General features: G+C 37.8%; 1 protein-coding gene and 2 pseudogenes across 1 annotated transcript in view; 1 reads left to right on the forward strand and 2 right to left on the reverse strand.

The window, feature by feature from the left end:
• VPS13B (vacuolar protein sorting 13 homolog B) overlaps positions 1-15,150 on the forward strand; it is a 593,664-nt gene that overhangs the window by 211,071 nt on the left and 367,443 nt on the right. The window contains exons 20-21 of the mRNA XM_008148507.3: positions 9,669-9,778; positions 13,811-13,958. Coding sequence (XP_008146729.2) covers positions 9,669-9,778; positions 13,811-13,958 — 258 coding nt within the window. The remainder of the gene's footprint in view (positions 1-9,668; positions 9,779-13,810; positions 13,959-15,150) is intronic.
• Positions 130-254, reverse strand: LOC114234132 (U11 spliceosomal RNA; annotated as a pseudogene).
• LOC114234107 (protein FAM32A-like) lies at positions 8,343-9,174 on the reverse strand (annotated as a pseudogene).

A 15,150-nucleotide genomic window follows, 5' to 3' on the forward strand; every position in this document is an offset into this window, starting at 1 on the left:
GATTGTTTTTATTGTTTTGTTCTTATTTTGTCTTAATTTTTTCTTTTCGGGCACCAGATCACCAGCTGCCCAAGTACCAAGAACTATGCTTTTATTGTTTTGTTCTTATTTTGTCTTAATTTTTTCTTTTCGGGCACCAGATCACCAGCTGCCCAAGTACCAAGAACTATGCTTCCTAAATCTCTTGATGTCGATTCTGCATGTAGAGCAGTCAAGCTGCTCTACTTGTGCCACTCACGACAGAAGCCCTTTTTTGTCTTAATTTTAAAGAATACTTTCAATGGATATAGAAATCTAGGTTGTCTTTTCTTCTTTCAGCACTTTAAAAATATCATTCCATTACCTTCTATCCACCATTGTGTCTCATGACACGTTATCCTTCCCATGGTAACCTTATATTGTATTGTCTTTTTTTCTTGGAGTGATTTCAAATATTTTCCTTTTGATTTTTTGCAGTTTGATTATTATGTGTGTAGATCTGGTTTTTCTTTTATTTTTGGGGTTTGCTAAGCTTTTTGTTTATCTGTCAGTTGATACCATTCTTCAGTTTTGGAAAGAATTTTTGAAATAATTCTTCACCTCTGATACTATATTTTTAAAATTCTAATATTTCCATTTGGCTCTTTTTACTATTTTTTAGTCTGCTGCAATTACCCTTCAGCTCGTGCATGTTTTCACTGTGTTCTTAAAGGACCATAGTTGTTTTAAGGTCCCTGTTTGGTAATTCTGGTATCTGCACACCCCCTACCTTTGGGACTAGTGCTAGTGACTGTTCTTGCTTTTGGTAATGAGTCATTTCTTCTTGTTGTACTGTGTGTTTCATAATTTTTGAAAATTGAATGGCAAACATTATGTGTAAAAGAAATAATAGAACCTAAGGTTTATGCCCTCCAAAACGACAAGCCTCTTTCTGTCATGTTAATGGTGTGGTTGCATTGGTTCTAGGCTTTGCTTTCTATCCTGTAGTTGAGCTGTGTTCACTTCTTGCTTTACTTATGTTTACTGCAGACTTTGTTTTGTTTGAGAGCATTTGGTATGGTTTGTGATTTTCTCTCAGTTCTCCTGACCTACCCCTCAGACTTCAGCAAGCCTTGTTCACCTGTTCTTACATGTGATCTCTTTTAGTGCCTCTTCTTTCATAGATTGCCCTGCTTGATGCCCACCGAAAATTTCAGAGTGCCTGCGGGATTTCTTTTAGTTCTTTGCCCTCAGACTTTATTAAGCTCCACAGACCTGCATCTCGGTGGGACCTTTCTCATCTTCAGTCCTGTCACACCCATCAGTCTTAAGAGTGTTTGCTGGAGGCTTGTTGAAAAGTGATGGCAGGTGGGTGGATTCCCCTCTGTCTAGGATTCTCAGAGATCCGAAACTGTCATGCCAGCCCCCAACATTTAAATATTTGTTAAAAGTTCAGTTGTTTTCTTCTTGTCAGCTTTCTTCTCCTTTTGCTGTGCCAAGAATGAAAGCTGCTATTTATTCCTTTTCTCTTATACAGGGCCTTTTACTTTTACAGTTTTTGTTCATTAGGTTTCTTTGGAACTGCTGTCTGATGAATGTTGAAAAGCTATGGTAGGTTGTATGGGTGATTCTTATTGTTATGATAGAATAGAGTTCTCTTATGATTCTCTGTGGCCTAAGGGAAGGGAAATTAATTGTTAGTAAGCAACATGAGCTACCATACACACATACCTAAAATTCTTGTTTCATTTACATTAAATTTGACAATTACCTTGGATAAAGTTGCTAGTAGTCAGTAGCTCATACCTGCTCTGTCACTTCTTAGACTGTGATTACTCATCTTGACTTTATTACCCACCCTTGTTTTTGAAGTATTGATCCTTCCTTTTTTGTTTACTGAACTGTTTAGCCAGAATTCTTGAAATTATTCTTAGAAGTAAGATTAGCAAGTACTTTCTTAAGAGCTATACAAATCTAAAAATGTTCTTACTTTGCTATAGCAGCATAATAGAAAAATAGTAAGTTTTAAACTTAGATGTAAATTATTGTCTTTTTTTTGTCTTGTTCATTTGTTCAAGATAAATGCTAGGTACATTTTACCATTTATTAGTTGGTATTTTACAAGACAGTATCATTGGTTGACAAGGTTTCTTTAGCTGACAGGAAGAATGTATGTGTAATTTTAATGCTCTGTAACTTTGGTCTCTGTGCCTTATTTTAGTTCTCATTTTTTAACTATTAGGATGTAACTAAAAATGGCTGTGGTGCCTTGGTTTAACTAATTGGTGAGGCCTGAGTGGAATGTGGATAAGTGAACCATTTTGGCATTGAGCAGAGAAGTAAAGCACACTTTTCTCATTAGTTGTCTCCCAGGCTAAAATTAAACAGAGAAATATATTGCCAAATTTCAGTGATTTATGGGGGATCTGTTCTGAGTCAACTCAGTATCAGACTAATTGTCTGCACACTTATATATTAGAGCTTTTGTGTTATTTTTAATGGCTGTGTCTTATAATTTGAGTATAATATGAAAATATCTCTTTAGATTTAACAGAACATTACCTCTAAATATAATTTCAACTAAGCTGATGTTAAATTAATAGATGATTCTGTTTTATCACCTATTTAACATTCATGAAGGTCAAGCTTGACTGAGTCATTTGGGCATTTTTTGGTATAATATAATTATATAACTTATATGAACATTTACTGGTGAAGTACTTTTTTAAGTGTCCATTATAATAAAGTAAATGAAACTTTCAAGATTAATTTTTCTTAAAATATTTTCACATTTGTTTTTCTTTTCCTTTCTCTAAAATTTTAATTGAAAAGGTGTGCAAATAATTTATTGAGAACGTTTTTAAAAATTTACTTAGCACATTTAGTTTCTGGCATATCTGAAAAGACTTTTAAAATAACTTGCCTAATATGGAGAATGTCTGTAATTTCTTAATTTACTTTTGTCTTTAGCAGCTTGAATACTTTTAAATACCCTAGGTCCTTGGGTTACTTTGGAGATCCATTCCTACGGCGCAACTTAACGCGATTTTCACCGAAAGTCGGAACCCACCTACATAAGCACCTACGTCACTCACATGGTGCACATACATAGCAGTAATGAAGTGACACAGTAAAAAAAGTTAAAAAAAAAGATAACAATTCCTGACCTTTTCTTGTGGTAAATAAATAATAAAAAACATTAACCTTTTGCACTCGGATGTTGAGTGTGACTCGACACGGTTAGCATCGGTAGCAGCTCTTTTTATACTCTTTGAATGTATCAATAATTTGAAATATAAAGAAAATCCAAATAAATAAGTTTGTATGAAAAGAAACTCTAGTTTTTTATTCTACTGCCACGCTTTGTAAAATCTGGGGTATTTAAAAAATTAAATCCCGAGTAGAATAAAGGAATCGAGAAAAAAGCAAGTGAGTGCAAAGGGTTAAGCACATATGTACATACGTCGAAACGACAGACTTTTTTTTTTTTTTAATAAATAAATGGGAGATGGCAACATAACCATGAAACTACGTACGTTGAGTCTGACGTAACCCAAGGACTGTCTGTATATATACTGATTTGTTTGTATAGAATTTTTATGTATTTTTCATCATAAATAAAAAAGTTTATATGTGGCTTAATAATTGAGATGGATAATAGTAGAGAGAATAAAACTTATCTTGATATATTTATTTTAAAAAAACAATTAAAAATTTTCCCATGATCATCTTTTAAATATAACATTTGATACATTTAAAAGAACATATATAACGTAAGTTTTGAGGTAAAATCATGTAATGAATATCATTGACTGTTTGCTAAGAAGTTGATTATTTGCTTTTTTTTAAAAAAATATTTTTATTGATTTCAGAGAGGGAGAGAGAGAGAGAAACATCAATGATGAGAGAGACTCATTGATAGGCTGTCTCTTGCACACCCCCTATTGGGGACCGAGCCTGCAACCCAGGCATGTGCCCTTGTATGGAATGGAACCTGGGACCCTTCAGTCCGTAGGCTGATGCTCTGTCCACTGAGTCAAACCAGTCAGGGTGATTATTTGCTTTTTTTATTCCCCATATAATCTTTTTTCCATCCATTTGGGATGCTTTTCTGATCTTTTTCTCTTTGGTGTTTTATAGCTTCTTTTCTGTTTGTCTAATATAGGTCTACTTTTAATCATCCTGTTTGAATTCATTGGGCTTCTTGGGTTTGAGGGTTACTACCTTTCAACAGTTTTGTAAAATTCTCAGCTGTTATCTTTTTAACAATATTGCCTTTTACCCATTCTTTAGTAGCTCCCTCTGAAATCTAATTAGACATATGTTTGATCTTCTTACTGAGTCCTCATGTCTCTTAGCATCATTTTACTAGTTTTCTTTCATTTTTTTTCTATCTCAGATGCATTTTAAATTATCTTGTTTCTTGCATTTCACTATTTTTTCTTCAACTATATTTAATCTGCTGTTTAACTCATCTAGTGAGGTTTTTACTTCAATTATATCAGTCTTTTTGTAATTTCCATTTTTCTTTAAAATATGTTGTTTGCTACTTTATCATTGTCTGCTCCTCCTTATGAATCCATACTTCTGTATTTTAAACAGCTGTTTTATGTTCTGTATCCAGATATCTCCAGTACTTGAAGGTCTAAATGTGTTGTTTGTTGATATTGTTTTGCTCTTTCTCATGCTGATTTTTTGTTATGAGTACTATTCACAGATATTAATTTGTGCTGTTACATGACAATGCATGGGAGACTTTTTTTCAAAGAAAATTTTATTTTATTTTATTTTTTTGCTGGTGGTTAGCAGGATATTTCTCAGCAAGACATTCTAAGGCTCCTCTACTTCTATTTCTCTTCTTCCCAGTTCTTTCTCACGGCAAGTGTACCTATTTTATAATGTTCCCTTTTCAAAAGGTAACCAGTTTCAACTCTTTCCAGTAATCATTTTTGTGTTTATTTATGTGTTTTGTAAATAACATGGCTTTTGTTGCTCTTTCTTAATTGTTCATTTTAGAGCACCATTTATTTGAAGTCTTACTGTGGGAAATAATAAATGGCCAACTTTAATCCTATTTAGCATCCATCATACATCCCTCTTATACACCTATGGTTCCACTAGTATATCATAGGTTTGATTAATTAAGTAATTTATATATTTTTTTAGAATTTACATAGTTCTGTCTACAAATATTACTTATGTCACAGTAATGTTGTATCCTATAAATGGTTATCCTTGCCTTTTTAACATTTGTTTTTCCTGTATTTAATAATTGTGTTTGTTGAGTTTTCCGTGTACCTGTCACTGATTCACTGTTGCCATCCTGGGGATTCCCATCGTTTTCCTCCTGTGTTGGATCCCTTGTCTTCTGGATCCCATTGTTTTCTTCCTTGTTGTTATTCTTTCTTTTGGTGGACCACATTCTTTATTGTTAATTATATGTTATTTGTGTTGTCTTTTATATTTATGCAATATTAATTATAAGGTTATATTACAGTGGGCTTGTGTGATAGGAAGCAGTTCATAATAATTTAAATCTAATTATAATTTCATTTCTCTATTTGGATTTTAGAAAAGTGTTTTAATCTTTAAAGATTGAATTATATATTCTTGAATTTAAATTTCTTAAATTGTTCATTTATTTCTTAATTTTTTCTAATGTAAACATTTATTTAAAAAATACTACAGAGGAGAGATGTGGATTCAAAAAACAGAGTCATATACAGAAACAAAAGGTACTGGACCAAAAACAAGAAAGAGAAAGAGAGACACCATAGGCATTGGAAAAGGGACAGGAGTGGAAAACTATTACATGTCATTTCTAAAAGAGCAAGTCTACACGAGTGTAATACCAAAGTATAAATGCAAAATATAGTGGCACGTCATGTGAAGAAGGAGAGGACCAGTACTCACAGAAACAGGAGGCGAGGGACCTGGTGGGTCTGATGGCTTTGTCTGTAAGGCCGCTGGCGGTATGCTAGCACCTCCCTCAGTCTGTGTAACACAGCAGTCTGAGGGGGCAAAGCGGTGATGCGCTGGGAGAACAGTATCAAACAATCCAAAGAAATAAGATACAAGTTTGGGTGATTAGTGTAAAAACAGGGCCTGTGTGAGGTCACGGGCAGAAGGTGTGGGGAGCAGAAGGTGGGTTGTTCATTCAAATGTGTTCAACTAATTTTTTTAATTAAAAGCTTAAAATTTTTTTTTTTCTCTTATGATTTTCTCTCCACTCTCCTCCATTTTTTTAGTTTTCAGATTTGGAGGTGAATTCTATTTCTCACCTAATATTTTTTGAGAAAATGAGTTATTGTAAAACAAAGACAGTATTCAAAAGAACTCTCACTGCATACCATAATTCTGTGCTTTTCTTACTACATAGGGATTACAATCTCAGGTGTAGTTAAGTTGCTAGAATTGTTTGAACATTGGATATCACTTTGGGAAAGTCCTGTTTCATTTCCCCTTGATATAACATAGCATTTTAAAACCTTGTTATGTATAGTACTGATATTTGAGAAATAGAAGAATTTAGGTCCTCATGAAGAATTTGCATTCTATTACAGAAAAAAGTATATTAAATTGTATTTTCCAGTTGACTTCATCTATGGGTCCCCTTTTGCAATCATCTTGTATGTTGCTTCTCCCGTCATTTTTCCCTGACGTGTATTTGAGTGAACCGTTACTCATCAGCACATGCATTGGTACATGGATGGCGGACTTGCTTGTACTGATTCTGGGTCCTTGGGAGAAGTAGCACTATGAAGTGGAACAGGGGTATACATGGCAAATTTTGCCTGTTGGAAAATTCTGTGCAAATCTTTGAAAAGGGGGTAATTTCTCTTTTGCTCCCTGTGCTCCATTCTATTTCCAGCTCTGTGTGCTTCATTTCTCATAGGACTCGGTATTGATACTAACTTTACTAACACTGATTGTTTAAATAATCTGCAATATTTTAGAACAGATGAGCTTTTCCCAGCTAACCTGAGAACCTATCTACTATTTATCCTGACTTTTTTTTTTTTCAGCCCCTACCTCGTGGCAGGTACTTTTCTACATGCTGGAGATAGATCAAGTTCAGGGCAAAACTGACAAATACGGCTTCTTTCATATTTTATACATCCTTGTGGAGCTAATATTTTTAGCAAAAAACATGTAGAAATGCAAAGCCTTATTTATGAACATATATAGCTAGTACATAAATTAAAAATGGGATATTCTGCTTTAGTTAAGTTCTGTCTGAGCTAATTTTTATCAGAGAGGGATAAAAATATTTAGTTGGTAGGATTGAATTACAACTTGTTGCACCTCAGCCTTGTGTATTACGTCAGAATGTTAGCCTGCATTTCATCCAGGCAGCTCCCTTTCTCTGCTTCTGAAGAGTTAAAGCTGTAATTTACAGTGATTTATTGAGTGATTATAATTATGCTTCCTTTCACATCCTGAATTAATTTTGTAAGATAAACAAAAAAGGAGATAATATTCCATTTTCATGGCCAATATAGAAATTGGTGTTTGCTTAAAAATATTAAGCTTATTATTTTTTAAAGACAAATGCACTTTTTAAAATTTAGTAACTGGTTTTGTTTTTTTCTGCAGTTCACTTTGACAGCTGGAAACCCAACACTTAGATTTTTCTCTTCTGAATCCCGCCCCCCCCCAGATTTATGTCAGAAGAGCATAGAAGTCTCATGGGTGGGGGCACGCAGGGCCTCAAAGACCCTGGCTCTCTAGCACTGGAACCTGGGCCTCCCCTTAGACTGCACCCACGTCTAAGGGGTTCTGCCCTGGTCCCATCACCCTGAGGTGTCCTTAGGCCAGGAATGTCTGTGCCAACTCTGAATACACATAGGGGGCTGCCTGGAGCCCAGGGGTGACGCTATTGAGGCAGGCAGTGTCTGGGTTCCATTACAGAGAGCACAGTGCTTGACTGGCGATGTCTTCCATGGCAATACCCACTTGACTTGTCTGGAATGGGATATTGGGGGAACCGGCTGCTTGCCAGCCACCAGCTCAGCTCAGAAAGGGGCGAGGCGTTCATTCCATCCTTGCCCTGGTGGTTTTTCTCTCTGGTCACGTGGCTGCACTTGCAACTTCTCCTCCCCTCAGAGCAGTTTCCTCCAGGCAGAGAGAGCTGGCAGCTGTCAACATGAGTTAGATGCGCCTGGAGTGTAAAAACACTCACATGGCACTTACACAGAAATAACCTTAACCTTTGGGTGAGCTCTCAATAATTTCCAGTCCAAACTGAGAAGGTTCATCTTCAGTGCTACTGAGAAACTAGAATAAAAGGATGGTCTTACTCTAACCAAGTTCCAGAATGAGGGCACACTCCTTTAAAAAGCACTGCCTCCACAGAAGGCACAAGGGGGTGTAAAACAGTGTTTCTAGAAAATACCAAAAGCACCAAACAAAACCCAAACATGGCCTTTCGTTTCCCGGGGTGTACTCCATACCCCAGCCGGGGGGGGGGGGGGGAAGGAAGAGGCGGGCTTCGTCCTGCTGACTTGGGGGATGTCACAGTGCTCCCTGAGTGCCTCCAGGTGTCTGGTGAATTCCTCCCCTATTTCCTTGTGGCTTTTGGAGGCTTTCTTCAGAGTCATTTCCATTTGCTGCCTCCTCTGCGTCTTTTCAAAGGCTGCCTGGGCCAGGGTCCACTTGTCCAGGCCATGCCACTTCTCCATCTGTTCCTTTTGCTCGTTCCCCTGATCACCAGCCGTTTCACAGTGTCTTTGTCCTTTCTCTTTTTCCTCTTGGTCACGCCAAGCTCTGCTGTGCCTCTCAGCTTCTAGGGCCCCTTTTGGACCTGCTCATAGGCTGCCAGGGCGCCTGTCCAAGACAAATGCACTTTTAATGAGATGATTCACATTCCATAAAATTCCTTGAAGCACATAATGTAGTGATTCTTAGCATACAGGGTGGGGCAAAAGTAGGTTTACAATTGTGAGTAACATGAAGCTCAGAGTTTATGCTTGTATTATTTATTAATTATTGTATTATTTTTCCATACAAACAACTGTAATTCTACTTTTGCCCCACCCTGTTTTTGCCAGGTTGTATAACAATCACCATTTGCTACTAGTAATTCCAGAGCATTTTCATTACTCCTAGAAAAACCGTGTATCTATTAGCAGTTATTTCTCATTCTTCCTTACCCTTGGTTCTGACATCCACTAATCTCTTTTGTCTGTAAGGATTTGCCAGTTCTGGCCATTTCATATAACTGGGATCATATAGTATGTGATTTTCTGTGACTGGCTTCTTTCATTGTTTTTAAGTTTTTCTGTGTTTTAGCATGCATCATTCATTTTTATAGATAAATACTTTTCCATTGTATGTCTATGCCACATTTTGTTTATCCATTCAACAATTCATGGACACTTGTGTGGTTCCCATTTTTTAAACTATTATGAATAATGCTGCTATGAATATTTATGTACACATTTTTGCATGGACATACGATTTCAGTTCTCTTGGTATATATCTAGAAATAGAATTGTTGCATCATAAGGTAACTGCTTTTGGAGAAAAGCAGTTATTTTTTTTTTCAAAGTATTTGTACCATTTTTACTTTCCCTCCAGCAATGTCTGAGAGTTTGTCACCACTTGCTGTTTGTCTTTTTAATCATATTTATCCTAATCGGTGTGAAGTGATGTCAAGCTTATTATTTTTTTATGAGGAATTATAACAATTTTTACATCTTTCTTTTTAGGTGCTGTACTGCTTTGTAGTGTACAAGGACTAGCAGTTAATATTGATCCAGTCTTATACACCTGGCTCATTTATCAGCCTCAGAAACGAACCAGTAGGCATATGCAGCAGGTGAGAAATTTTTATAATTTTCTCAATGAATAAATATTTTTCTATCATTTATTAGAGTTATATATTTCTTCTATTGATTTAATTTATAAACATGGCATATTTCTTCTGTCTCCCATTCTACCCCTTTTAAGCATTTCTGTTCTTTAAAATAGAGTTTCATTGACAATTAAATGTTTTTTCTTGTACAATTGCTTGTAAAGCAGATACATGACAGAGGCTAGTTTAGGTAGGTCATCCTATTTTACTGTCGTGTTTTTCCTCATAGTGCCTACATGTTTGTTCTCAGAGTGTTAGATACATAAGCATTTCTTAGTAAGTGTTAGTTTTCATTTTTGTTATTTTGACATTTCTTCTTAATCTGTAGTTTTATTCAACCCACATGCATTGGGCACCTAACTCTGGGATTAGGATAGTTGGTGCAAAATAGTAGGAATATGTGTTTGTTTAAAAGGGTATAAATTAAAAAGTAAATAGTAGCTAACTGTGGTTTCTAGGATACTTAAATGTAATTTTCCATGTCATGATACTTAAGTGTAATTCTGATAGATGGGTTTTATTCCCATTTTAAAGATGAAGAAATTGATGCTTATAGATTTTCTTACCTATTGTCACAAATCCAGTAAATGACAGAACTTAGAGTTTAAGACCAAATTTATGCTATATTGAATTGCATTTCTCATTGACTTAATTATAGTTTTGTAATATTCTACTTGGAATACCTTTGTACCTTTTTTCTGAAGTAACTTAAACCTAGTTTGTAGGAGAATAATGTACATTTTTTGAATTACATTAGAATATAAAAATTAAAAAGTACAACTTATGTGTATCAAGGAGCATCTTTTAAATGTTTTTCTTCACTTTGTTCTAATTTCATTTGAAACTTTTGCCTCTCTCCCCATGACATTCTTTCTTTTTTCAAATAGTTCCAGACTGTGAGACAGTATACTAGATACTGGGGCTAAGAAATAAAAGTCATGGTTGAAAATATCCCTCCCTCTAGAGCTTTTTATAGTTTATTTGAAAATATTCTTTTTTTATTTTTTTAAATTTTATTTTATTGTTTAAAGTATTATAAATAGTAGTACATATGTCTCCTTTTTTTTCCCCATTGACCTTCCCCCGGCCTCCCCTACCCTCTGGCACATGCCCTCAGCCCCCCATCCCCACCCCCAGTGTCTTGCATCAATTGGTTATGCTTATATGCATGCATACAAGTCCTTCGGTTGATCTCTTACCACCCCCCTCCCCCCACACACACACACACACACCCCAGTCTTTTCGCTATAGTTTGACAGTCTGTTCTATGCTTCTTTGCCTCTGTATCTATTTTTGTTTATAATTTTATAATGCTTTTTATATTCCATTACTCTGAATTCTTTTTCTGTCCTATTGCATGCCTCCATTTCACTTATTTCCTTTCTTGATGATTCCTCTTTTCTTTCCTCTGGGGATTATTTCGTTGTCTCCTCATTCTAACTATCACCAGGAGGTCCAAACGCCAAGTTGCGGGGGCCTGAGCCATGTGCAGTGAGAGTGTTGTGCCACCTGAGTGTCACTGAAGAGCTCCGACACTGAGACATGTGGCTGCTGTGGGTCGGTGGGAGCCATGCACCCTGAGAATCAGAGTCACCAGTGCTCAGTGTGGCCTCATGTTCGCACCTAGAATCAGGGACCTCACATGCACCACGCTGAAAACAAGTCCCCTACACTGAAAATCAGTCCTGTAGCACGGGCCAGGAGTCAGAGACCCCGTGTGCATGTGCTGAGAATCGAGCATTGGAGACTCTGTCGCTTGGTGTGGCCTCGCGCAGTGAATCAGGGTCCCTGTGTGCATGTGCACTGAGAATTGGAGTCACAGGCGCTCAGTTGCATGCACTGAGAATTAGAGAACTTGAGAAACAGAGTCCCCACGTGTGGGCGCTGAGAGTCAAGTCACTGGTGCTCAGAGTTAAGTCACGTGCTCAGTTATTACATAACTCGCGCAGAGAATCAGGGTCCCCGGTCTGCTTGGGGGGCCGGGTTGCACTGCCACCCTGTGTCGGCGGGAGGCCCACTCCTGTGCCGCAGGAAACAGACTCTCGTGTGTGCGCGCCCAGAGTCAAAGTTAAGTCGCACAGCTGCCCTGTGCTGGCATGAAGCCTGCTTGTGCAGAGTGGGTCTAGCAGGTCATATGCCACAGCAGAGGGCCAGCGGGGCCGGGGATGGGCTCCATGACTCACAGTAATCTGTGGCCGGAATGTCTGGAGTCTTGGTGTCCGTGGGTCTGCTGGTCTTTGTCCCAGTGGTTGTAGGGTTCCGGCTTGCGTCTGAGACCAGATTGGGTGGTGATGAGGCTAGGGTCCTAGTCGCAAGCAGTCCTGTTCTTCAAGATGGCTGAAAATATTATTAAAAATAGTAATGCCATTCTCAGTAAGTGCTGTGTTATATGTATGAACAGGATTATATGAACACAAAAAAAGAGGAATAGTTCTCACCAGCTGGTGCATGATCGGGGCAGGAGAGGGACAGGGGAGGTTGGCCAGCCAGGGAGGGACCACTAGAGGGCTCCAAGGTGTGTCCAGCCCATCTTGCTCAGTCCCTATCGGCCGGACTCCAACAGCAAGCTAAGCTACTGGTTGGAGCATCTTTCCCCTGGTGGTCAATGCACGTCATAGTGAGCGGTTGAGTGGCCTTATCATATCATTAGCATATTACACTTTGATTGGTTGAATAGCCGACCGGTCGACTGGACACTTAGCATATTAGGCTTTTATTATATAGGATAGCTCTGTAACATACCTATGTTGTCATTGAAATGTTTATTCATATTCTAGATAATATTAAGTCCTATGAGTTGGGTCTGTAGAAGGGTGGTTGTTGTGGTGTTGAGGGTAATGTTAGACTCCACGGCTACCTGGCTGGCCCCCTCCAGATTCACCGTTTGATGCAGCTGTATTACAATTATCATCTGTTGTTTCCCAAGCTGCAATTTCCTTCTCAGTTTGTGGCTAAAACCCAACATTTGATTATTGTTTTCCACCCAGTTCAACATCGATCTTTGATCCTGTAGCATACATAAAAATACCTATGCTTTTTTTTTTGCCAAAAATCTGACAAGATTGTATTGGGCGTCATCTATGGTAACATCAGACTTTATTTCAGTGAATAAAGATGAAACAGCTGCTTTATTGTTCAGCTCAGCACTCATGCATTCAATATAGGATCATAATGTTTTCCAGCTTTCTCTAACCGTAGATATTTTTCTATGCTTTCTAAATATGCTGTGGATATCACGTTGTCAGACTAAATAGACTTTTAGCAATTCTCAGAAAATACTGGACTGTCCATCTTAAAATTTACCTAGTCAGTTTATAGAAGTGTCTCTAAAATATCATTTTTAAGAATAACCTTTAATTTTCTACTACCATTAATTTTCTTTTATTTTTATAATTACTGAATTTATTGGGGTGACCTAACATTAATTTTCAAAGCTACTTTTAGTTTTGAATTGCTCTTACTATGTTATATTTATATTTTTTACTAAAATTTACAATTATTTTCAAGATTTCACACAGGATTGTAATTTATAATGTTGTAAAATATATGTTTTATTGATTTCGGAGAGGAAAGGAGAGGGAGAGAGAGAAAGAAACATAATGATGAGAGAGAATTACTGATTGGCTGCCTCTTGCACGCCCCTCACTGGGGATTGAGCTGCAACACAGACATGTGCCCTGATCAAGAATCGAATTGTGGCCTCCTCGTTCATAGGTTGATGCTCAACCACTGAGTCACACGGGCTGGGCGTAATTTACAATATCATTCAGAGTGTTTGTGTGTGTGTGTGTGTGTGTGTGTGTGGGTTAGGGGACAGGAGAGAAAGACATACAGAGAGAGAGCGACAGAAATTGGTTGTTGGATTGACTAATTGACTTAAAGTATAAATCTCAGCCCAAGTTGTAAAGGCCTTTCCTCAGTAATGCCTTGTTAAACTTTCACTGCTTATGAATTAGTACGTAATTGTAATTCAGTTTTTCATTTGACTCTCTCCAGCAGCCTGTGATTGCTGTTCCTCTTGTTATGCCAATGAGCAGAAGGAAAGAGGATGAGGCATCTGTTGGAAGTGCGCCCTTGGCAAAGCAGCAGTCATATCAGGCCTCTGAGTATGCCAGCAGCCCTATAAAAACAAAAACAGTAACAGGTATGTGTCAAGAATTCTAAAGGTTCTGTGATCTTACCCAGCCTCTGAAGTAGCAAATTATCAAATTATCTGGGCCACCGTTTCATGAATGTTGACTAGAGAGAGACATGAGATTCCTGGGCTGGAGACAAAGAACTTTATTATTTATAGCATTAGCAGTAACCAGAGTGTTAGCATTTTCTTGTGTCCCTCTCCTAAGCCCATTTTCCACAGGTGTGATACCTATATACATTACAGGAGAAAAGCCCTCAATTGAGGGAACATATGTGTAGAAAAGCATGCCTGCTATTTTTTCTAGAAGGAGGCACTATATGTACCTTGTAAGACTGTAAGTAAACTAGTCCAGTGTTCAGAAAGAGGATCATATTTCTGTCTTCTGAGGCTGCATGCTGTTCAGATATCCTTGAAAACACAATTGGGGTCAAAGGCACTCACTCTCTCTACTTTTGAGACATGCAAAAAACACAAGAGACCCTGTAGAATTGTCTCCCAATAGTATGTTTCTTCTTAATGTTAATTCTTGCAAATGACAGTGCATCTCAATCTTCTTTCCTCCCCTTCTCTTACTTGTTGAGCTAGACTGTCCATGCAAATATAAAACAAAAATTTTCTTCCATAAAACATTTTCTTTTATATTTCCTTCATTGTGAAAAAAACAAACAAACCCTACAGTACTTTGATTTAATTTTAATTGGTGTTTTTATCTTTAACTTCTAATGTTTGTGATGATGGGACATTCTCTCTTCAGGTGATTTTTTTCTTAGATATTCTATTCAGCTTTATTTCATACTAGAGGCCCAGTGCACAAAAATTTATGCACTTGTGGGGGTGGTCCCTCAGCCTGGCCTGTGCCCTCCTGCAGTCCAGGACCCCTCGGGGGATGTCCACCTGCCGGCTTAGGCCTGCTCCCTGGGAATCGGGCCTAAGCCACAGTCAGACATCCTTAGTGTTGCTGAGGAGGCAGGAGAGGCTCCCGTCACCGCCGCTGCACTCCCAGCCATCAGCACGTCTTGTGGCTGAGCGGACCTCCCCTTGTGGGAGCACACTGACCACCAGGGGGCAGCTCCTGCATTGAGCGTCTGCCTCTTGGTGGTCAGTACACGTCATAGCAACCAGTCATTCCCGGTCGTTCCGCCATTTGGGTCAATTTGCATATTATCCTTTTATTATATAGGATAACTCATATTGCCAA

The sequence above is a fragment of the Eptesicus fuscus genome, chromosome 19 (assembly GCF_027574615.1).
Source record: "Eptesicus fuscus isolate TK198812 chromosome 19, DD_ASM_mEF_20220401, whole genome shotgun sequence".
In the NCBI taxonomy this organism is placed as follows: domain Eukaryota; kingdom Metazoa; phylum Chordata; class Mammalia; order Chiroptera; family Vespertilionidae; genus Eptesicus; species Eptesicus fuscus.